At 50.2% G+C, this 18,491-nt stretch overlaps 2 protein-coding genes across 2 annotated transcripts; one reads left to right on the top strand and one right to left on the bottom strand.

The window, feature by feature from the left end:
* Positions 1–154: 154 nt before the first annotated feature.
* gpx1b (glutathione peroxidase 1b) lies at positions 155–1,323 on the bottom strand. Its single transcript, XM_067237584.1, has 2 exons — positions 1,047–1,323; positions 155–837 (listed from the first exon to the last, which is right to left on the bottom strand). The coding sequence occupies exons 1-2, from the start codon at positions 1,266–1,268 to the stop codon at positions 487–489; spliced, it is 573 nt and encodes a 190-aa protein (XP_067093685.1). The 5' UTR covers positions 1,269–1,323; the 3' UTR covers positions 155–486.
* Positions 1,324–1,613: 290 nt separating this feature from the next.
* Positions 1,614–18,437, top strand: fancd2 (FA complementation group D2). Its single transcript, XM_067233896.1, has 44 exons — positions 1,614–1,661; positions 1,842–1,953; positions 2,065–2,202; positions 2,284–2,351; positions 2,506–2,612; positions 2,862–2,922; positions 3,189–3,241; positions 3,412–3,490; positions 3,575–3,699; positions 4,464–4,551; positions 4,643–4,747; positions 5,010–5,107; positions 5,236–5,344; positions 6,382–6,417; positions 6,595–6,741; positions 6,956–7,090; positions 7,271–7,402; positions 7,656–7,763; positions 7,917–8,026; positions 8,632–8,686; positions 8,896–9,015; positions 9,395–9,468; positions 9,697–9,846; positions 10,443–10,543; positions 10,659–10,774; positions 10,894–11,002; positions 11,073–11,174; positions 11,359–11,441; positions 11,597–11,722; positions 11,820–11,936; positions 12,023–12,151; positions 12,243–12,361; positions 12,476–12,586; positions 12,847–12,977; positions 13,318–13,411; positions 13,600–13,722; positions 14,199–14,292; positions 15,166–15,237; positions 15,486–15,524; positions 15,936–16,010; positions 16,364–16,438; positions 16,561–16,707; positions 17,038–17,127; positions 17,718–18,437. The coding sequence occupies exons 2-44, from the start codon at positions 1,890–1,892 to the stop codon at positions 17,817–17,819; spliced, it is 4,317 nt and encodes a 1,438-aa protein (XP_067089997.1). The 5' UTR covers positions 1,614–1,661; positions 1,842–1,889; the 3' UTR covers positions 17,820–18,437.
* The last annotated feature ends 54 nt before the right edge of the window (positions 18,438–18,491 follow it).

Here is an 18,491-nt window from a genome sequence, read left to right as displayed (position 1 = left end):
TGGGGTGTCTCAGACGCCCCCACATTGCAAAGGTTAAAAGAAAATTATTTGTTTTTGTATTGGGTAAAAACAACGATGGTTCGTTATGAACCTTTGGGTCATGTGACCCGAAGGCAGCACAAGGGTTAAAAAAAAACAAACAGGCCAAACAACATTCATTCAACCATTTATTTGTCAGTTACATGATGCCATATGCTTTTCGTGGACACAGTACAACTGCAATGCCAAGGCCTTTACATTTCATCAGAGATCCCTCTCAATACATTTGGTTTCAAAGGATGTCTTCATATAGTAAATGTCCCACATACAGAAGCACAGGTAGTCAGAAAGCATAAGTCATCGTCATTGATAGTTTGCTTTGTTTGGACGCTAGAAAATACATCATCTACTCTGATGGATTTAAATTATGTTCCCATTTAATGTGTTGCTAAACGTCCCTAAATGTGAACCCCCAAACAGCTTCTGCGTGAACAACACTAGGACGTTTTAGTTAGCAAGGTTAAGGAGCTTCTTGATGTCGCCCTCAATGTTGCTGGTGAGGAACCTCCGGCTGTACCTCTTGAACGGTTCTCCGTCAGGGCCGATGAGAAACTTCTCGAAGTTCCAGGCGATGTCGTTCCTGCAGACGGGACTCCAGATGATGCACTTGGGGTCTCCCATGAGGGACATGGGATCGTCGCTAGGGAACGGCAGTTTCTCCTTCAGAAACTGGAACAGGGGGTCGGCGTCCTTTCCGTTCACTTCTAACTTCTCCAGGAGCTGGAACTTTGGCTCAAAGCCATTTCCAGGACGGACGTACTTCAAGGATAAAAGGATCTCTTCGTTTTTGCAGTTTTCCTACGAAAAGAAGCGAGAGTCGTTAGCTGTGGACTCACGATAATGGCTTGATTAAAAAAAGGGAACAGGTATAGGCTAATAATAGCAAGTAAATGACTACGCGGTTCTACAATACACAAAGGGAACATATTGTTTTACTAGCTTTCAGAGCAGTGGCAATAGCCTACATATGTCTCCATAAAGTTCCAAGTAAACTCTACTCCTCTTACCTGATGTCCGAATTGATTGCAGGGCACTCCCAGAATCACAAGCCCCTTGCCGGCGTACCGTTCATAGAGCTCGTTCATCTGGGTGTAATCCCTGGAGGTCGTACCTCAGAGGGAAGCGACGTTCTCGATAAGCACCACCTTGCCCTGGAGAGAGGAGAAATTGAACAGTTCTCCTGTTAAGAGCTTCGCCGTCATCTCGTAGAATTTCTTTGTGGCAGCCATGATGAGTTACTTTTCAGGAAGTACCGTTAGCTTGATACTGTAGCTTACTGTGGGAAGGAATGACTGGGGCGCCAGAGTTTATACTGTTGCGCACAAGGATGTGATAAGGTATTTAGGGACCGTCTAAAAAAAACTGTACATCTTTGCAAAATAATTTATTGAGCTGCTTCCACCTATTGAGTCTCATTAATTATGGGATAATTAGTAGAATTATTTGTATTTAGACTGACTGTGTGAAACTCATGTTTATAAAAGCACATCTATCAACGTAAAGTTCCGCTCTCTGTACAGTTGGTAGTTGTGTTGAGATCCCTTACTTCGTTACAAAATATTGGCGCGAAAGTTACTGTTTTGGTTACGCTTGCACTGGTGGCTGCAGTTATCTACTTGGAGGTTAGTGCTGGTTTGACCACTCTTTTAGATTCGCATAACTCCGAAACAGATAGAGATTAATCTATGTATCTATTTACATGTAATAGAAGACCCAGCTACCTTGTTGTCATTTTGCTGTGACATAGCCACTCGCATTGCTAGTGACTAACGCGTTAGCACTAAAAGTTGTTTCACTTCCAGATTAATTAAACCACTGACAACATCCCAGACTCCTTGCAGTTAGCTAAGATGCACAGGAAGAAACGCTCCTCCGTGGATAAAGATGAAACTTCTGCTTCAACTGACGCATCAAGTAATAACAATGTTTTGATTACGCGTAGCTAACTTACTGCACAAGACAAGGGGAGGGTCACTTATTCAGCGCAGTCCGTAACTTTCTTCTAAACTGCATGCTGGCTTTCAGAGTTCAAGAAAAGCCGGATGACCGGGCGTCAGTCCTCCAAGGCCAGTGTTCAACACGATAACAACGAGACGGTGTTTATCCAGTTCCTACGGGCTGCAGGTGTTTCTCTGAGCCAGGGTAGCGCGTCCAATGAGCTGGGTAAGCATTACAACCTCAATATCAACAGAACATGACAGATGCTACCTATACGACATTGATGGACAATATCTGTTCCCCAAGCTGTGGACCAAGTTGTTTTCCATAAAAGATTGCAACAACAGCTGCGGAAGAGTCCGAGATACCCAGAAGTGAGTGTTACCTACAACTGCTAACTATTAGACGCATTTGCAGTTTTATCATAACAGCAAAGAATTCTCTCTTGGAAGTCGCTTCGGATAAAAAAAGCGTCTGCTAAATGAATAAATGAATAACCGAGCAATGTATGACCCACTCGTCCGACAGATTGTCAAGGAGTTCATCACGGGGCTGGAAGCCCACATCGAAGATCCCGCGAGATTTAAGAACTGTCTCTTGCCGTGTGTTCCGCGTCAGGCGGACGGAGCATCAAGGTAGAAATTATTTATGTTCAACAGACATGCAGGTAGAAAAACACAGCCATCCCAAATCATCCCAGGAGGGTGTATGTGGCTGGAGGGGGCAGTAACATCCCTGAAGTGAGTTCTTGCAGGTTGGGATGTCTGAACAGGCAGCCAAGATGCTTTACAGGCATCCAGTTCTGAACAACAGCTTAAAGCCATTGTTTTTGTGTGGGAGTGTTGGTTGGTAACTGACAGCTTGTGTGCTTGTGTCTGATACAGCAGCCTCAGCTCGTTCCAGGAGAGTCTCATCCGTCTGCTGCTGGGAGTGGAGATGCTTCAGGTAGGACAGCTCTCTGAGGAGGCCCTCTCTCTGAGGAGGCCCTCTCTCTGAGGAGGCCCTCTCTCTGAGGAGGCCCTCTCTCTGATGAGGCCCTCTCTCTGAGGAGGCCCTCTCTCTGATGAGGCTCTCTGAGGAGGCAGAGGGGTGTGGTAGAGAAGCACAGGCCTGGTTGGTTGAAACCCTGATTCTATATGAACTGTGTTAGGACACCTTATGTCTCCATAGTAACCTGACCGGTGTCTTCTGTGGTTTCCTCTTGGTTGTAGACTCTAATAATCAACACGTTGTTTGAGAAACTTCCAGAGTTCATGTTTGATAGGTAAGAAGGATTCTTAAAAAAAAACAAGAGCGAATGCCAACTTACAAGCATATAAATATGGATGACATGTCTAGCACCTAATTCGGAACTTTAGCCACGTAACCTCTCTCTCCCTTCCTCCTCTCCCTCCCTTCCTCCTCTTTCTCCCTCCCTCTCTCTCTCTTTCATAGCTCTGCAGTGGATGGCCTCAATATCCCTCGGATCATAGTCAACCAGCTGAAGTGGTTGGACAGAGTCCTGGACAGCAATGTACGTACCTCTCCTGCCACCCTCCCCCCACCACCACACGCACACAGACACACACTTTCTATTAAGAAAATCATATCCTTCCAGGACCTAACAGCCAAGCTGATGCAGCTGGTCGCCGTGGCACCCATGGAGGTGCAGCGTGACATCATCACCAGCCTGCCTGAGATCCTTGAAGACTCACAGCACACAGACGTGGGCAGAGAGCTGAAGTAAGCAGAGCTGCTGTTATAGAGCTGCTGTTATAGAGCTGCTGTTATAGAGCTGCTGTTATAGAGCTGCTGTTATAGAGCTGCTGTTATAGAGCTGCTGTTATAGAGCTGCTGTTATAGAGCTGCTGTTATAGAGCTGCTGTTATAGAGCTGCTGTTATAGAGCTGCTGTTATAGAGCTGCTGTTATAGAGCTGCTGTGTATTTTGCTGCTGTTATAGAGCTGCTGTTATAGAGCTGCTGTTATAGAGCTGCTGTTATAGAGCTGCTGTTATAGAGCTGCTGTGTATTTTGCTGCTGTTATAGAGCTGCTGTTATAGAGCTGCTGTTATAGAGCTGCTGTTATAGAGCTGCTGTTATAGAGCTGCTGTGTATTTTGCTGCTGTTATAGAGCTGCTGTTATAGAGCTGCTGTTATAGAGCTGCTGTTATAGAGCTGCTGTTATACAGCTGCTGTTATAGAGCTGCTGTTATAGAGCTGCTGTTATAGAGCTGCTGTGTATTTTGCTGCTGTTATAGAGCTGCTGTTATAGAGCTGCTGTTATAGAGCTGCTGTTATAGAGCTGCTGTTAGAGAGCTGCTGTTTAGAGTGTTCTCTCTCTCTCTCTCTCTCTCTCTCTCTCTCTCTCTCTCTCTCTCTCTCTCTGTCTCTCTCTCTTTTCTTCTCTGTCTCATCCATCTCGCTGTTCTGCCCCCATTCACACACACACACACACACACACACACACACTAGTAGCTGTGTAGCTAGCCCCTGACCTTTTGTGCAGCTCTCTACTCCAGCAGAACACCCAGCTGAGCGGGCCCATCCTGGACGCCCTCTCCAGCCTGAATCTGACCTGCTCACTGCTGACTGAGGTTAGTCTGCACACACACACACACACACACACACACACTCACTCACTCAGTCACAGAGCCGGGGACTGACCTCTGAACCCTGCTGTCCCAGGTGCGGGTGGGTGTCATGGCCACCCTGAAGGCCGTGGAACTGGAGCATCTTCCTGTGGTGGTGAAGTTCATCCTACACTCCATCTCCAGCTCTGACGCCTGCGAGGTTAGAGACCACACACACATGCACACACACCGCACCCCTGTATAGCCATAGATAATATTTTTCTTAATATTTCTTTTTCGAAATATTTCTTTCCCAATTTCATTAGTTTATTTTTTTTTCTTCAAAAAAAAACAAAAAGTATTCGAGATATTAAAATAATACCCCAAAAATTGCTATTTTTTCAAAATATTTTTTCCCCAAATATTTATATTTATTGAAAAAAATGCCCAGTTTTCTAGAGCAGCCCGGTGTTGTTGTGCAGGTGGTGTGTGACCTGCGTAAGAAGCTGGAGCTGGATCTGTGTGTTCCTCCTGCCCTGCAGGCCTCGCAGAGCCACGGCAACCACAAGGCCACAGCAGGGTGAGCACGCTCTCACACACACACACACACACACACACACACACACACACGCCGTGTCATAGGGGACTTCACATACCTCCATGGAACTGCAGCTAAGCCAGCCTGAACCTCCTGGTTGTGGACCCCAGGTGCTCCTCTACGGCAGCAGGCAGCAGGCAGGACAGCGTGAGCATGGTGCTGGAGGTCATCAGATCCACCATGCGCTTCCACAAGACCCTGTCTGAGGCCTGGCTCAAGGTACTGCAAGTAGGAGTGGTGGTAGTATTATTATTATTAGTTATAGTATAATTAGTGGTGGTTTTAGTGGTAATCATATTAGTGGGAGTGGGAGTGGGAGTGGGAGTGGGAGTGGTAGTGGTAGTGGGAGTGGGAGTGGGTGTGGGAGTGGGAGTGGGAGTGGGAGTGGGAGTGGGAGTGGTAGTGGGTGTGGGAGTGGGAGTGGGAGTGGGAGTGGGAGTGGGTGTGGGTGTGGGAGTGGGAGTGGGAGTGGTAGTGGTAGTGGTAGTGGTAGTGGGAGTGGGAGTGGGAGTGGGTGTGGGTGTGGGAGTGGTAGTGGTAGTGGGAGTGGGAGTGGGAGTGGTAGTGGTAGTGGGAGTGGGAGTGGGAGTGGGTGTGGGAGTGGGAGTGGGAGTGGGAGTGGGTGTGGGTGTGGGTGTGGGAGTGGGTGTGGGAGTGGGAGTGGGAGTGGGAGTGGGTGTGGGTGTGGGAGTGGTAGTGGGAGTGGGAGTGGGAGTGGGAGTGGGTGTGGGAGTGGGAGTGGGAGTGGGAGTGGGTATTGTATTGATCCCTAAAGAGGAGACAGCTGATGAAGCTAGTCACTCTAGTCCGATGAGGAGATCTGAAAGTTTCCCAGCTCGGGCCTGCAGTCACTGTAGTTAACGTGTCCTGATGTGGGTGTGTTTGGGCCTGCAGTCACTGTGGTTAACGTGTCCTGATGTGGGTGTGTTTGGGCCTGCAGTCACTGTAGCTAACGTGTCCTGATGTGGGTGTGTTTGGGCCTGCAGTCACTGTGGTTAACGTGTCCTGATGTGGGTGTGTTTGGGCCTGCAGTCACTGTGGTTAACGTGTCCTGATGTGGGTGTGTTTGGGCCTGCAGTCACTGTGGTTAACGTGTCCTGATGTGGGTGTGTTTGGGCCTGCAGTCACTGTGGTTAACGTGTCCTGATGTGGGTGTGTTTGGGCCTGCAGTCACTGTAGTTAACCTGTCCTGATGTGGGTGTGTTTGGGCCTGCAGTCACTGTAGTTAACGTGTCCTGATGTGGGTGTGTTTGCAGGCGATAGAGAGCATCGACGAGGCGGACGACCACAAGGTAAGCATTCTGTAAACATGGACTGTCATCTTAATGCACGGGTGTCTGGATGTCTGCCCGTGTGGGTGAAGGTGTTTAAAAAAATATTCTGTTGTGTTGTTGGTGTGTGTGTATCCTGCTCTGTTGTGTATCCTGCTCTGATGTGTGTGTGTGTGTGTGTCCGTGTGGTGGCGTCAGGTGATGGACCTGCTGGTGCTGTTCATCCTCCACTCCACCAACGCCAACCAGAGCAGACGGGGGGCGGAGAGGGTCCTGAGGCAGAAGGTGAGGACCGGCCTGGTCCAGGAGGCTCTGCTGCACAGCACCTTCAGAGGCTTCGCTCAGGTACACACACCTAGCACACACACACCTAAGACACACACACACACCACACTCACACAGGACAGGACACACACCTAGCACACACACACAGGACACACACCTAAGACACACACATACACCACACTCACACAGGACAGGACACACACCTAACACACACACCTGAGACACACCTGAGACACCCGAGTGTGTGTGTATATACGTGTGTGTGTGTGTGCAGGTGTTGCGGGGGTATTTCCCCTCCATCCTGGCTCTGGCCCAGACGCTGCTGCGCTCCCCTGACGCCAGCACAGTGCCCTTTGGAGGCTCCATGTACACACACTCCTTCACCGCCTTCGACTCCTACTGCAAGCAGGTCAGCGCTGGGTGTGTGTGTGTGTGTGGGCAGGAGTAGTAGTAGTAGTTAATTACATTTGTTGTGTTGCTTTGCATGGTTGTGCACGAGTGTAAGATAATTGTGTGTATGAACACTTTCAAAACATGTGTTAGCACTTCCAGTAGTTCACGGCTCCTCTGTGTGTGTGTGTGTGTGTAGGAGGTGGTGGGCTCCCTGGTGACACATGTGTGCAGTGGGGTGGGCGGGGAGGTGGGCGTGGCCCTGGAGCTGCTGTGTGGCCTGGTGGAGGATCATCCCTCTGAGATGAGCCTCTACGCTGCCTTCATCAAGGTGAGGGAGGGAGGGAGGGGGGGAGGGAGGGAGGGGGGGGGAGGAAGGGAGGGGGGGGAGGGGGAGGGAGGGAGGGAGGGAGGGGGGGAGGGAGGGGGGGAGGGAGGGAGGGGGGGAGGGAGGTGAGGGGGAGTGGGAGGGAGGGAGGGGAGGGGGGGAGGGGAGGGGGAGTGGGAGGGAGGGAGGGAGGGGGAGTGGGAGGGGGGGGGGAGGGGGAGCAGTAAGAGTAAGAAGTGTCTTGTTGTCCCACCAGGGTGTGCTGGACTACATGGACAATCTGAGTCCCCAGCAGATACGCAGGTTGTTCCACCTGCTCAGCAGCCTGGCTGTCACACAGCAGCACCAGGCAACACACATCCAGGTGAGACACACACTCACACTCACACACACACAGTCTGAGTGTGACTCACCCGGGTATACTAACTATTTTAAGACAGAAGTCTCATCCTCTGCTTATCTGATGTGTGTGTGTGTGTGTGTGTGTCTCTCTCTACCTGTGTGTGTGTGTGTCCAGGATGACATGCACATAGTGCTCCGTAAGCAGCTGTCCAGCCCGGTGCTAAAGTACAAGAGGATGGGCATCATGGGAGGAGTCATGGTGGTGGGGAGCATGGGAGCCCACAGGTAGACACACACACCTACACGCACACACACACACACACCTACACACACACACACACCTACACACACACCTACACACACACACACACACACCTACACACACACACACACCTACACACACACACACACCTACACACACACCTACACACACACACACACCTACACACACACACACACCTACACACACACCTACACACACACACACACACACCTACACACACACCTACACGCACACACACACACACACCTACACGCACACACACACCTACACACGCACACACACACACACACCTACACACACACACACACCTACACACGCACACACACACACACACCTACACACACACACACACACACACCTACACACGCACACACACACACACACCTACACACGCACACACACACACCTACACACACACACACACCTACACACACACACACACACACACACACACCTACACACGCACACACACACACACCTACACACGCACACACACACACACCTACACACGCACACACACACACACACACACCTACACACGCACACACACACACACACACGCACACCTACACACACCTACACCTGCTCTGTTGTGTGTGTTGTCCAGGCCCAGAGTGGAGGATCCAGCAGGGAGCACGTTGTCTAAGGAGACGTACAGACAGGTGAGCACTGCTGCCGTCTCTGCTCACACTGGAGCACTAATGGAACATAAAGTCCCTGTTTGAGAGTGACAACAGAAACACTCAGTGTAGTACTAAGCCTAGTTAGCCTTTACGTTTACAAAACCGTGATGTTTTAAATTGTGGTTAATAGTAAAATTGGTTTATGCTGCATCCCTAGTGTGTACATTGTGTGTGTGTGTATGCATTAGGTGACTGCTCTGTTAGAGCTGGTCCAGTCATGCAGCAGGAGTTCTCCTGAGGCAGAGGCTCTGTACTATGATGAGCTGGCCAACCTGATCCTCACCCACAGCCTGGACCCACAGGTGCAGGTAGGTCTGCCTCTCTCTCTCCTCTCTCTCTCTCTCTGTCTCTGTCTCTCTCTCTCTCTCTCTCTCTCTCTCCTGCCTCTCTCTCTCTCTCTCTCCTCTCTCTCTGTCTCTGTCTCTCTCTCTCTCTCTCTCTCTGTCTCTCTCTCTCTCTGTCTCTCTCTGTCTCTCTCTCTGTCTCTCTCTCTGTCTCTCTCTCTCTCTCTCTCTCTCTGTCTCTCTCTCTCTGTCTCTGTCAGACAGACACACCCAAGCTGTTATACTTTTTATTATAAGTTAACTTATTTTAATTTGTACTTCCTTGTTACAGCCTAACTGACCTACTTTCAAACAACTGTTTTCTTGATATGATAGTGACCTTGCTCTCTGCTCTCACCACCAGACATGGGTAGGGAAGAGCGTGATGGAAGACTTCCAGAAGGACTTTGTCGTGGATGTCGGAGGAGACATGACAGGGTGTGTGTGTGTGTGTGTCAGTGTGTGTGTGTGTGTCAGTGTGTGTCAGTGTGTGTCAGTGTGTGTGTGAGAGAGCGAGAGAAGGTTGCACTTTTACATAAGCACTAAACAAAATAGCATCCATAACAACCAAAGCCTTGTTTTGATGATGGATTGTGATCAAATATGTCACCAGGGAACCCAGTAATGACTAATAGAGGATGTGTGTGTGTGTGTGTGTGTGCGTAGCTCCTTCCTGTTTCCGCCCTGTGAGATGTACGACCTAGAGGATGATGACGACCAGAAGGATTTTGCCATCAACCTGCTCCCCCTGCTGGCTGTGGACCTGCAGCACAGAGACGACATGAGCGGCCTGCCAGGCAGGGCCGGCACAGAGCGGTCAGTCAGCACACTGGCTCACACACACAGCCTGCCAGGCAGGGCCGGCACAGAGCGGTCAGTCAGCACACTGGCTAACACACTCAGCCTGCCAGGCAGGGCCGGCACAGAGCGGTCAGTCAGCACACTGGCTCACACACTCAGCCTGCCAGGCAGGGCCGGCACAGAGCGGTCAGTCGGCACACTGGCTCACACACACAGCCTGCCAGGCAGGGCCGGCACAGAGCGGTCAGTCGGCACACTGGCTCACACACACAGCCTGCCAGGCAGGGCCGGCACAGAGCGGTCAGTCAGCACACTGGCTCACACACACAGCCTGCCAGGCAGGGCCGGCACAGAGCGGTCAGTCAGCACACTGTCTAACACACTCAGCCTGCCAGGCAGGGCCGGCACAGAGCGGTCAGTCGGCCCACTGGCTCACACACACAGCCTGCCAGGCAGGGCCGGCACAGAGCGGTCAGTCGGCACACTGGCTCACACACACAGCCTGCCAGGCAGGGCCGGCACAGAGCGGTCAGTCAGCACCGCTTAACATGCATTAATGAACATGTGTATATGGAGGTGTACTAGTGTGTGTGTGTTTGTGTCTCTGTCAGGAGAGTGTCTCCTCTCTGCCTGGCCCCCTTCTTCCGGCTCCTGCGGCTGTGTGAGAGCCAGCAGAACCAGGGAGACCTGGAGAACATAGACGGCCTACTGGGTGAGGAGAGCCCCACACACACCACATAGAGAGCTGTGAGATAACATGTTCTCATCTGGGTATCTGTGTGTGTGTGTGTGTGGTGTGTGTGTGTGTGTGTGTGTGTGTGAGCCAGGCTGTCCTCTGGTCCTGACAGACCTGACTGTGCTGGAGAAAGCAGAGAGCCTGACCAGGCCAGAGAGAAACTTCCTCTGTGCTCTGCTGTTCTACATCATCAACTGGTTCAGAGAGGTAACTGCACCTCTGTGTGCCGCACACATCTTATGTCTCTGTATGTGTGTCTGTTGTTCATACTTGTGGGTTTACAGATTGTGAGTTTGTTAGTTAGGTGTGTGTGTGGTGCTCTGCAGGTGGTGAACGCCTTCTGCAGGCAGACGGACCCAGAGTCAAAACTGAGAGTCCTGACCCGTATACAGAACATCACTCACCTTCAGAGTCTACTGGAGAGAGCTCTGGCAGGTAGGAAACAACCTCTGCCCTTCCCTCGATCAGGACGGAGCCCGTATGAAGCTGCTGTGTTGTGTTTCAGTGACTCCTGGCTTCACACCACCTCTCGCCAACTTCGATGGGGAGACCACCGATGTGGTTCTGGCCTCTGGCTCAGCCGCACAGCCCAGGAAGGGAAAGAAAGGTGAGAGTGTTCCGGAAGGATGTCGCTGGGTCATACACCTCTCAGAGGATGTTGGATGTCAGTTCTTGTTGCGAAAACGGCAACTTAAAACCACCTGACCAAGTTTGCGTTTTCACCTTCTGTTTGACACACACAACATAACACACACACACACAATTTCTCTCCAATACACACTTTCAATCAGAGAGCACAGGAAAAAAGAAGAAAGCTGGGAACTCGTCCACCGATGCCTCTCTGCTGGAGGAGGAAACAGAGGAGACCCAGCAGGTAACCAACCACTCAGAAAACTACAAGTCCCAATAAAGGGGCTGGGCCACACACTGTGCTCCACACACTTGCATCCCAGAAGAGACGCCATCTCGTTTGTAGTTCTTCCTCACTTGTGTGAGGCTGACAGTGAACAGCGTGCCCTGTGTGCCCAGCAGGAAGTGAGGGAGCCCAGGCCGGGGGTGAGCCTGGAGGCTTACCGGCCGTTCTTCAGAGAGCTGGACCTGGAGGTCCTCACCCTGCTGACACGCCCCCTGCTGGACGCCGAGCTCAGCACCAAGGTGGGTCTCGACCAGCACCCTGTCGGTATGCACACACACACACACACACATACATACATTGACGCAGACTCAGGTGTGTGTGACTGTGCCCTGCCAGGAGAGGGGGGGTGTCCAGCTGGGACCAGCAGAGCTGGTCTTCCTGCTAAAGGACATGCTGTACAAGCTGGAGTTCAGCCTTGCCGCCGGCCCAGCCAAGAGACCTGTCTTCTTAAAGGTGCTGCACGCCCACACACACACACACACACCCACACAATCCCACCTTCTCTAAGGCATGTCTGGTGCCATCCCCGTGTGCTCCAGGTGAAACCAGACAGGACTGTGGGCTTCTCCCACCTGCAGCAGAAGAGCCCAAAGGACATCGCCTCGTGCTGCGTGCGCCTGCTGCCCACCCTCTGCTCACACCTGCAGAACTGCCACACCTACTTCCAGGTGCCCTGCACACACACACACACACACGCTACATACTGCCTGTTGGTTTCATTTGAAATGATGTCTGAACTGTGTGTGTGTGTGTGTTCAGACGCTGCTCTCTGAGAACCAGGGGGTGGTGGATGGTCGGGGGGTGGATGTGAAGGAGCACCAGCTCATGTCTACAGCGTACCAGCTGCTGCTCCAGGTGCTGCACATCACCTTCAGCTGGTGAGCAGCAACACCACAACAACATCAACAAGCCCTGTGTTAAACATCTATCTCATTCTCTCTCTCTCTCTCTCTCTCTGTCTCTCTGTCTCTGTCTCCCCACCCCGTCCTCAGGTCGGGGTTCTCCCAGACCCAGCAACGAGGTCTGCTGAAGGAGGCTCTGGGAGTGCTGGCTAGCCAGCTGCACAAGGGGGGCCCGGAGCCCACCCTGGACCAGCTCACAAGGTAGGTGAGGGGTGCAGGGAGGTGAGGGGTGCAGAGAGGTGAGGGGGTTAGGGAGGTGAGGGGGTTAGGATGTCAGCAATGCAGGCTCCCCCTTCCTCCTAGAAGGTTATCACAAGAGGATCATCATCGACTGGGAAGGGAAAATGTTGCCATTTGTCTCTTTTGTAGGTCATCGTTATAAATAATTTATTGAAAATTCCCCCATCATGAAGGTCCCTGATGTTACTGTGGGGTTGTGTGACCTGTTTTCCTGTCTGCAGACGTGGTTTTGAGTACCTGCTGAACTTCCGCTGCTCAGTGCCCAGTCTGAGCTCAGCCCTGACGCTGTCCCAGCTGCTGTCCACTGTGGCTGGGAGGGGGCCCAGCCCTGCCGCATACAGGGAACACACTGGTGGGACTCACTCTCCTACACACACACTCTCCTACACACACACTCTCCTACACACAAACTCTCCTACACACACTCTCCTACACACACTCTCCTACTCACACCCTCCTACACACACTCTCCTACACACACACTCTCCTACACACACACTCTCCTACACACACACTCTCCCACACACACTCTCCTACACACACACTCCTACACACACACTCTCCTACACACACACTCACTCTCCTACACACTCACTCTCCTACACACACACACACACACACACACACACACACTAACAGACAGGGTGACGGGGGGTCGGTCCGTGTGTGATGACTGTATCCTGTCTGTTCAGCCAGCCTGGCCAGACACTTCCTGAGTCAGGAGTGGATCACCGCCAGCGGAGAGAGAGAGAACAAGTACAACGAGAGCCTCACGGCTATCCTCAGGTGTGTGTGTGTGTGTAGGGGTGTGTGTAGGGGTGTGTGTAGGGGGTGTGTGTGTGTGTGCGTGTAGGACTGTGCATCTATCTACGCATCTGTGTGTGTCATCTGTCTGCAGGTATTTATCTCATGTCCTACAAGATAATACGTTTCAGAAGGATAACTGTTATGACTCCCTCCTCCTCCTCCCACAGCATCTATCTGGGCCACTGTGAGGATGTTCTGAAGGCCATCGAGGAGATATCAGGAGAGGGGATACCCCAGCTGCTGGATGCAGCCAAACATGCCAGCTCCTCTAGCTGGCCCACCCTCACCAGGTAGGACTGCCTCTGCCTCTGGCCCACCTTTACCAGGTAGGACTGCCTCTGCCTCTGGCCCACCCTCACCAGGTAGGACTGCCTCTGCCTCCGGCCCACCCTCACCAGGTAGGACTGCCTCTGCCTCTGGCCCACCCTCACCAGGTAGGACTGCCTCTGCCTCTGGGCCGGCCAGCAGCAGCACAGCTACAGGGGAGCCACCCCTTCCCTGGTGGCCATATTGGCCTGGAGCCCTCAGGGGGAACATGTTCAGGGGCAAGGCTGCAGGGGCTCACGTCTGTGTCATGCTTTCAGCTGTATCTCACCGTTTTCCTTCCTCCACATTCTATTCTCTCCCTTTCACTCTTTTTCCCTTTCTCTCTCTCTCCTTTTCTCTTTCTCCCTCCCTCCCTTTCTCTCTCTTTTTCTCTCATTCCCACCTTCCTCTCTACTCCCCCCTCCCCACACACACACACCCTCTAACTTCCTGTCTCCAGGCAGACCTTCCTGGTCTTCTATAAGGGGATGATGGCGGAGCTGGAGAAAGCTGTGAGGAAAATCCCCCTGGGAAAACACAACGACAGCACTGAGGTAAGCGTGTGTGTGTGTGTGTGTGTGTCTCTCTAACTGTGTGTGTGACTCTGTGTCTGTAACTGTGTGTGTGTGTGTCTGTAACTGTGTGTGTGTGAGACTGTGTCTGTAACTGTGTGTGTGTGTGTGTCTGTAACTGTGTGTGTGACTGTGTCTGTAACTGTGTGTGTGTGTGTCTGTAACTGTGTGTGTGTGTGACTGTGTCTGTAACTGTGTGTGTGTGAGACTGTGTCTGTAACTGTGTGTGTGACTGTGTCTGTAACTGTGTGTGACTGTGTCTGTAACTGTGTGTGTGTGTGTGTGTGTCTCTCTAACTGTGTGTGTGACTGTGTCTGTAACTGTGTGTGTGTGTGTCTGTAACTGTGTGTGTGTGAGACTGTGTCTGTAACTGTGTGTGTGTGTGTGTCTGTAACTGTGTGTGTGTGTGACTGTGTCTGTAACTGTGTGTGTGTGAGACTGTGTCTGTAACTGTGTGTGTGACTGTGTCTGTAACTGTGTGTGACTGTGTCTGTAACTGTGTGTGTGTGTGTGTGTCTCTCTAACTGTGTGTGTGACTGTGTCTGTAACTGTGTGTGTGTGTGTCTGTAACTGTGTGTGTGTGAGACTGTGTCTGTAACTGTGTGTGTGTGAGACTGTGTCTGTAACTGTGTGTGTGTGACTGTGTCTGTAACTGTGTGTGTGTGTGTGTGTGTGACTGTCTGTAACTGTGTGTGTGTGTGACTGTGTCTGTAACTGTGTGTGTGATTGTGTATGTAACTGTGTGTGTGTGACTGTGTCTGTAACTGTGTGTGTGTGTGTGACTGTGTCTGTAACTGTGTGTGTGTGTGTGTGTGTGTGTGTGAGACTGACCCATGTCCTCTGCTTCACCCTCAGATCCAGAGTGAGAAGCTGCTGGTCTGGAACCTGGCCGTTAGAGACTTCCACTTCCTGGTCAACCTAGTCAAGGTAGTCATGTGTGTGTGTGTGTGTGTGTGTGTGTGTGTGTGTGTATATATGTGTGTGTAAACCTGAAAACGGCACTCAAATCTTTTCAATTAATGTAAAAAAAACATGAATTTTTCCAGAGAATTAGTTCCTGGAAGCAGATATAGTAAAGGAGACAGTAACAGGACAGACTAACAGTAGCCACGTGGCAGAAACAGATGGATAGGACACAGCAGTGACAATAACCCTAACCCTCCTCCTCTCCCCAGGTGTTTGACAGCAGGCCGGTGTTGAACGTGTGTCTAAAGGTGAGTGTCAGAAGAATAACGAGCGCACCATGTAAGCTGAGACCTCGCGGCAGCCGGGTTTCAAATCCAACCCAGGCCCTCAACCGCAAATCATCCTCTCTGTCTACGTATGCTCCACAAACGCCATCTCTTTATCATCAAATAATAAAGGCAGAAATGCCACAAAAAAAGTATCTTTATAAAAGGTAGGGGGGGGTCAGGTGGCTGAGCGGTTAGGGAATCGGGCTAGTAATCCGAAGGTTGCCAGTTCGATTCCCGGTCATGCCAACTGACATTGTGTCCTTGGGCAAGGCACTTCACCCTACTTGCCTCGGGGGGAATGTCCCTGTACTTACTAAAGTCGCTCTGGATAAGAGCGTCTGCTAAATGACTAAATGTAAATGTAAAAGAAGTGCTTGTTGTGTCCTGCAGTACGGGCGTCTGTTCCTGGAGGCTTTCCTTAGGCTGGGGATGCCGCTGCTGGATTTCAGCTTTAAAAAACACAAGGTACCTTAGGACCTTAAGACTCTCAAGGTACTGACCCACCTTAAGACTCAGAGCACAAGGTACTGACCCTCCTTAGGACTCAGAGCACAAGGTACTGACCCTCCTTAGGACTCAGAGCACAAGGTACTGACCCACCTCAGGACTCAGAGCACAAGGTACTTCCATACATGGGTAGCTACTAGTACAGGCTAACATTCAAGTCTGCCTTCAAATCGTAGTCAATGTTTGATTAATCTGTTCCTTTTAACGTTTTGAAAATTCAATTCTGACATTGGTTTTTTTAACTTGTATTGTGCAGCACTTTGGTTCCAGCCTGTCTTGTTTTGTAAATGATCTTGAACGTGGTCTCTCAGGAGGATGCTCAGAGCCTGCTGAAGACCTTCCAACTCAGCACCAGACAGCTGCATCACATGTGTGGACACTCGAAGGTACAGAGAACCTCACAGAGAACCGTCTATATGTTTCCCTGCTCCAGCACACCTGGTTCAAATGAACGGGGTCGTTATCAGGCTTCCACAGAGCAAACCCGAGTGTCGTCCCTCTAACGCAGATTTGTCAAGCCACGGCGCTGACCAATCACGTGCCGGCTCTGAAGAAAAGCCTGGAGCAGTTTGTGTACAGAGTCAAGGCCACGCTCACACTCAACCACTGTCAGGAGGCCTTCTGGCTGGGCAACCTGAAGAACCGAGACCTGAAGGTACACAGTGTGTTTCATTTAGAACCTGAAAAAACACTACTTGAAGGTACACTGTGTGTTTCATTTAGAACCTGAAAAAACACTACTTGAAGGTACACTGTGTGTTTCATTTAGAACCTGAAAAAACACTACTTGAAGGTACACTGTGTGTTTCATTTAGAACCTGAAAAAACACTACTTGAAGGTACACTGTGTGTTTCATTTAGAACCTGAAAAAACACTACTTGAATGTACAGTGTTTCATTTAGAAACTGGGCAAACTGAAAAAACACTACTTGAAGGTAAACTGTGTGTGTGTGTGTGTGTGAGCTAACCTCTCTTGTGTTACAGGGTGAGGAGATCCTCTCCCAGCGAGCTCAGGAAAGTGAGGAAGAGGAGGAAGATGATGAACAGCTGCCTCAGGACCAGTCTGATGATGAGGTACGTCCTCGTCTCCTCCTGTCACGGGGCTGACCCTAACCCTCCTGTCATAACAACGAGATAGCCCCAAACATTGCGGGTAGCCAAAACATGAAGCATACATTGTGAAAACTAAATAAGTCCCAACTGGCAGTTGTAACCGCCTAGCCAGTGTAGTGGTATGAGTGGGGAACACCGATAAGATAAGAGGTTCAGTCTAATCTCCACACTGCAGGTCCAGTTAGAACAGTCAGGCACAGGAGAATATCCACTGTAGCTTTTACAGTTTGGAAGAGTAAGGTATGTTTTGTTTTGTTTAGCTCTATGGATAAAATATTGAGACAATAGGGTCAGATGGCTGAGCGGTTAGGGAGTCGGGCTATTAATCAGAAGGTTGTTGGTTCGAATCCCGGCTGTGCAAAATGGCGTTGTGTCCTTGGGCAAGGCACTTCACCCTACTTGCCTCGGGGGAATGTCCCTGTACTTACTGTAAGTCGCTCTGGATAAGAGCGTCTGCTAAATGACTAAATGTAATGTAAATGTAAATGCAATATGAAAGCCCCCGGCTTGTCTTTCTCCCTCTGTACATGTGTGGCTCCCTTTTATCACAGGCACAAGAAAAGGAAGCTGAGAGGACTACAAAAAACAAAAGGAAGGTTGATGTGAATGAGGAGGATGATGATGATGTCACAGATGACTCTGATGATGACTAGTTCAGGAGAACTGGTCTGTGTACTCTGTGATGTACTGGTAGTACTGGTCTAGTACTGGTCTGTGTACTCTGATCTACTGGTAGTACTGGTCTAGTACTGGTCTGTGTACTCTGTGATCTACTGGTAGTACTGGTCTAGTACTGGTCTGTGTACTCTGTGATCTACTGGTAGTACTGGTCTAGTACTGGTCTGTGTACTCTGTGATCTACTGGTAGTACTGGTCTAGTACTGTACTGGTCTGTGATCTCTTGACCTTGCAGCTTTGACACGCGGATCCTCTGGAGACACAAAGATCTGTTGTGCCTGTCATTGAAAAAAGTGCTGGATTCTATCTTGACACTAATATTGTATGTGCAATTATATTCTGTTGTATTTTTTTGTATTTAATTTTCTGGGGGTGAAAAGATACTTCGTAAATCTGCAAAGGAAGAAAGTTTATCAGATGGAAATGAACTATAAGCTCAACAGAATATTATGCATGTGGAGATCTAAAGAAAAGTTAGCGAAAGCCCATTGTATTTTTTGTTAATTGCATTTGAATGTTTTAATCAATGTTTGGAAATGTGAGAGTTTGAATCAAATATTCGTTTCTATCAAATAATAAAGCATTAAATTTAAGTTGGTGTATGAATATTAATGTTATATTGATGTATTTCTATGACTCATGTTACT

Source organism: Osmerus mordax, chromosome 1 (assembly GCF_038355195.1).
Source record: "Osmerus mordax isolate fOsmMor3 chromosome 1, fOsmMor3.pri, whole genome shotgun sequence".
In the NCBI taxonomy this organism is placed as follows: Eukaryota; Metazoa; Chordata; class Actinopteri; order Osmeriformes; family Osmeridae; genus Osmerus; species Osmerus mordax.
The sequence above is the reverse complement of the archived record's forward strand: the minus strand, read 5'-3'. Positions and strand labels throughout refer to the sequence as shown.

Excerpts from the sequence above, each read along its gene's own strand:
- fancd2 (XM_067233896.1), top strand. The coding sequence starts at position 1,890 with ATGCACAGGAAGAAACGCTCCTCCGTGGATAAAGATGAAACTTCTGCT. Across the intron at positions 4,748-5,009 it reads CCAGCTCTGACGCCTGCGAG|GTGGTGTGTGACCTGCGTAA; the intron begins GTTAGAGACCAC and ends GTTGTTGTGCAG. Across the intron at positions 15,238-15,485 it reads TCCTGGTCAACCTAGTCAAG|GTGTTTGACAGCAGGCCGGT; the intron begins GTAGTCATGTGT and ends TCCTCTCCCCAG.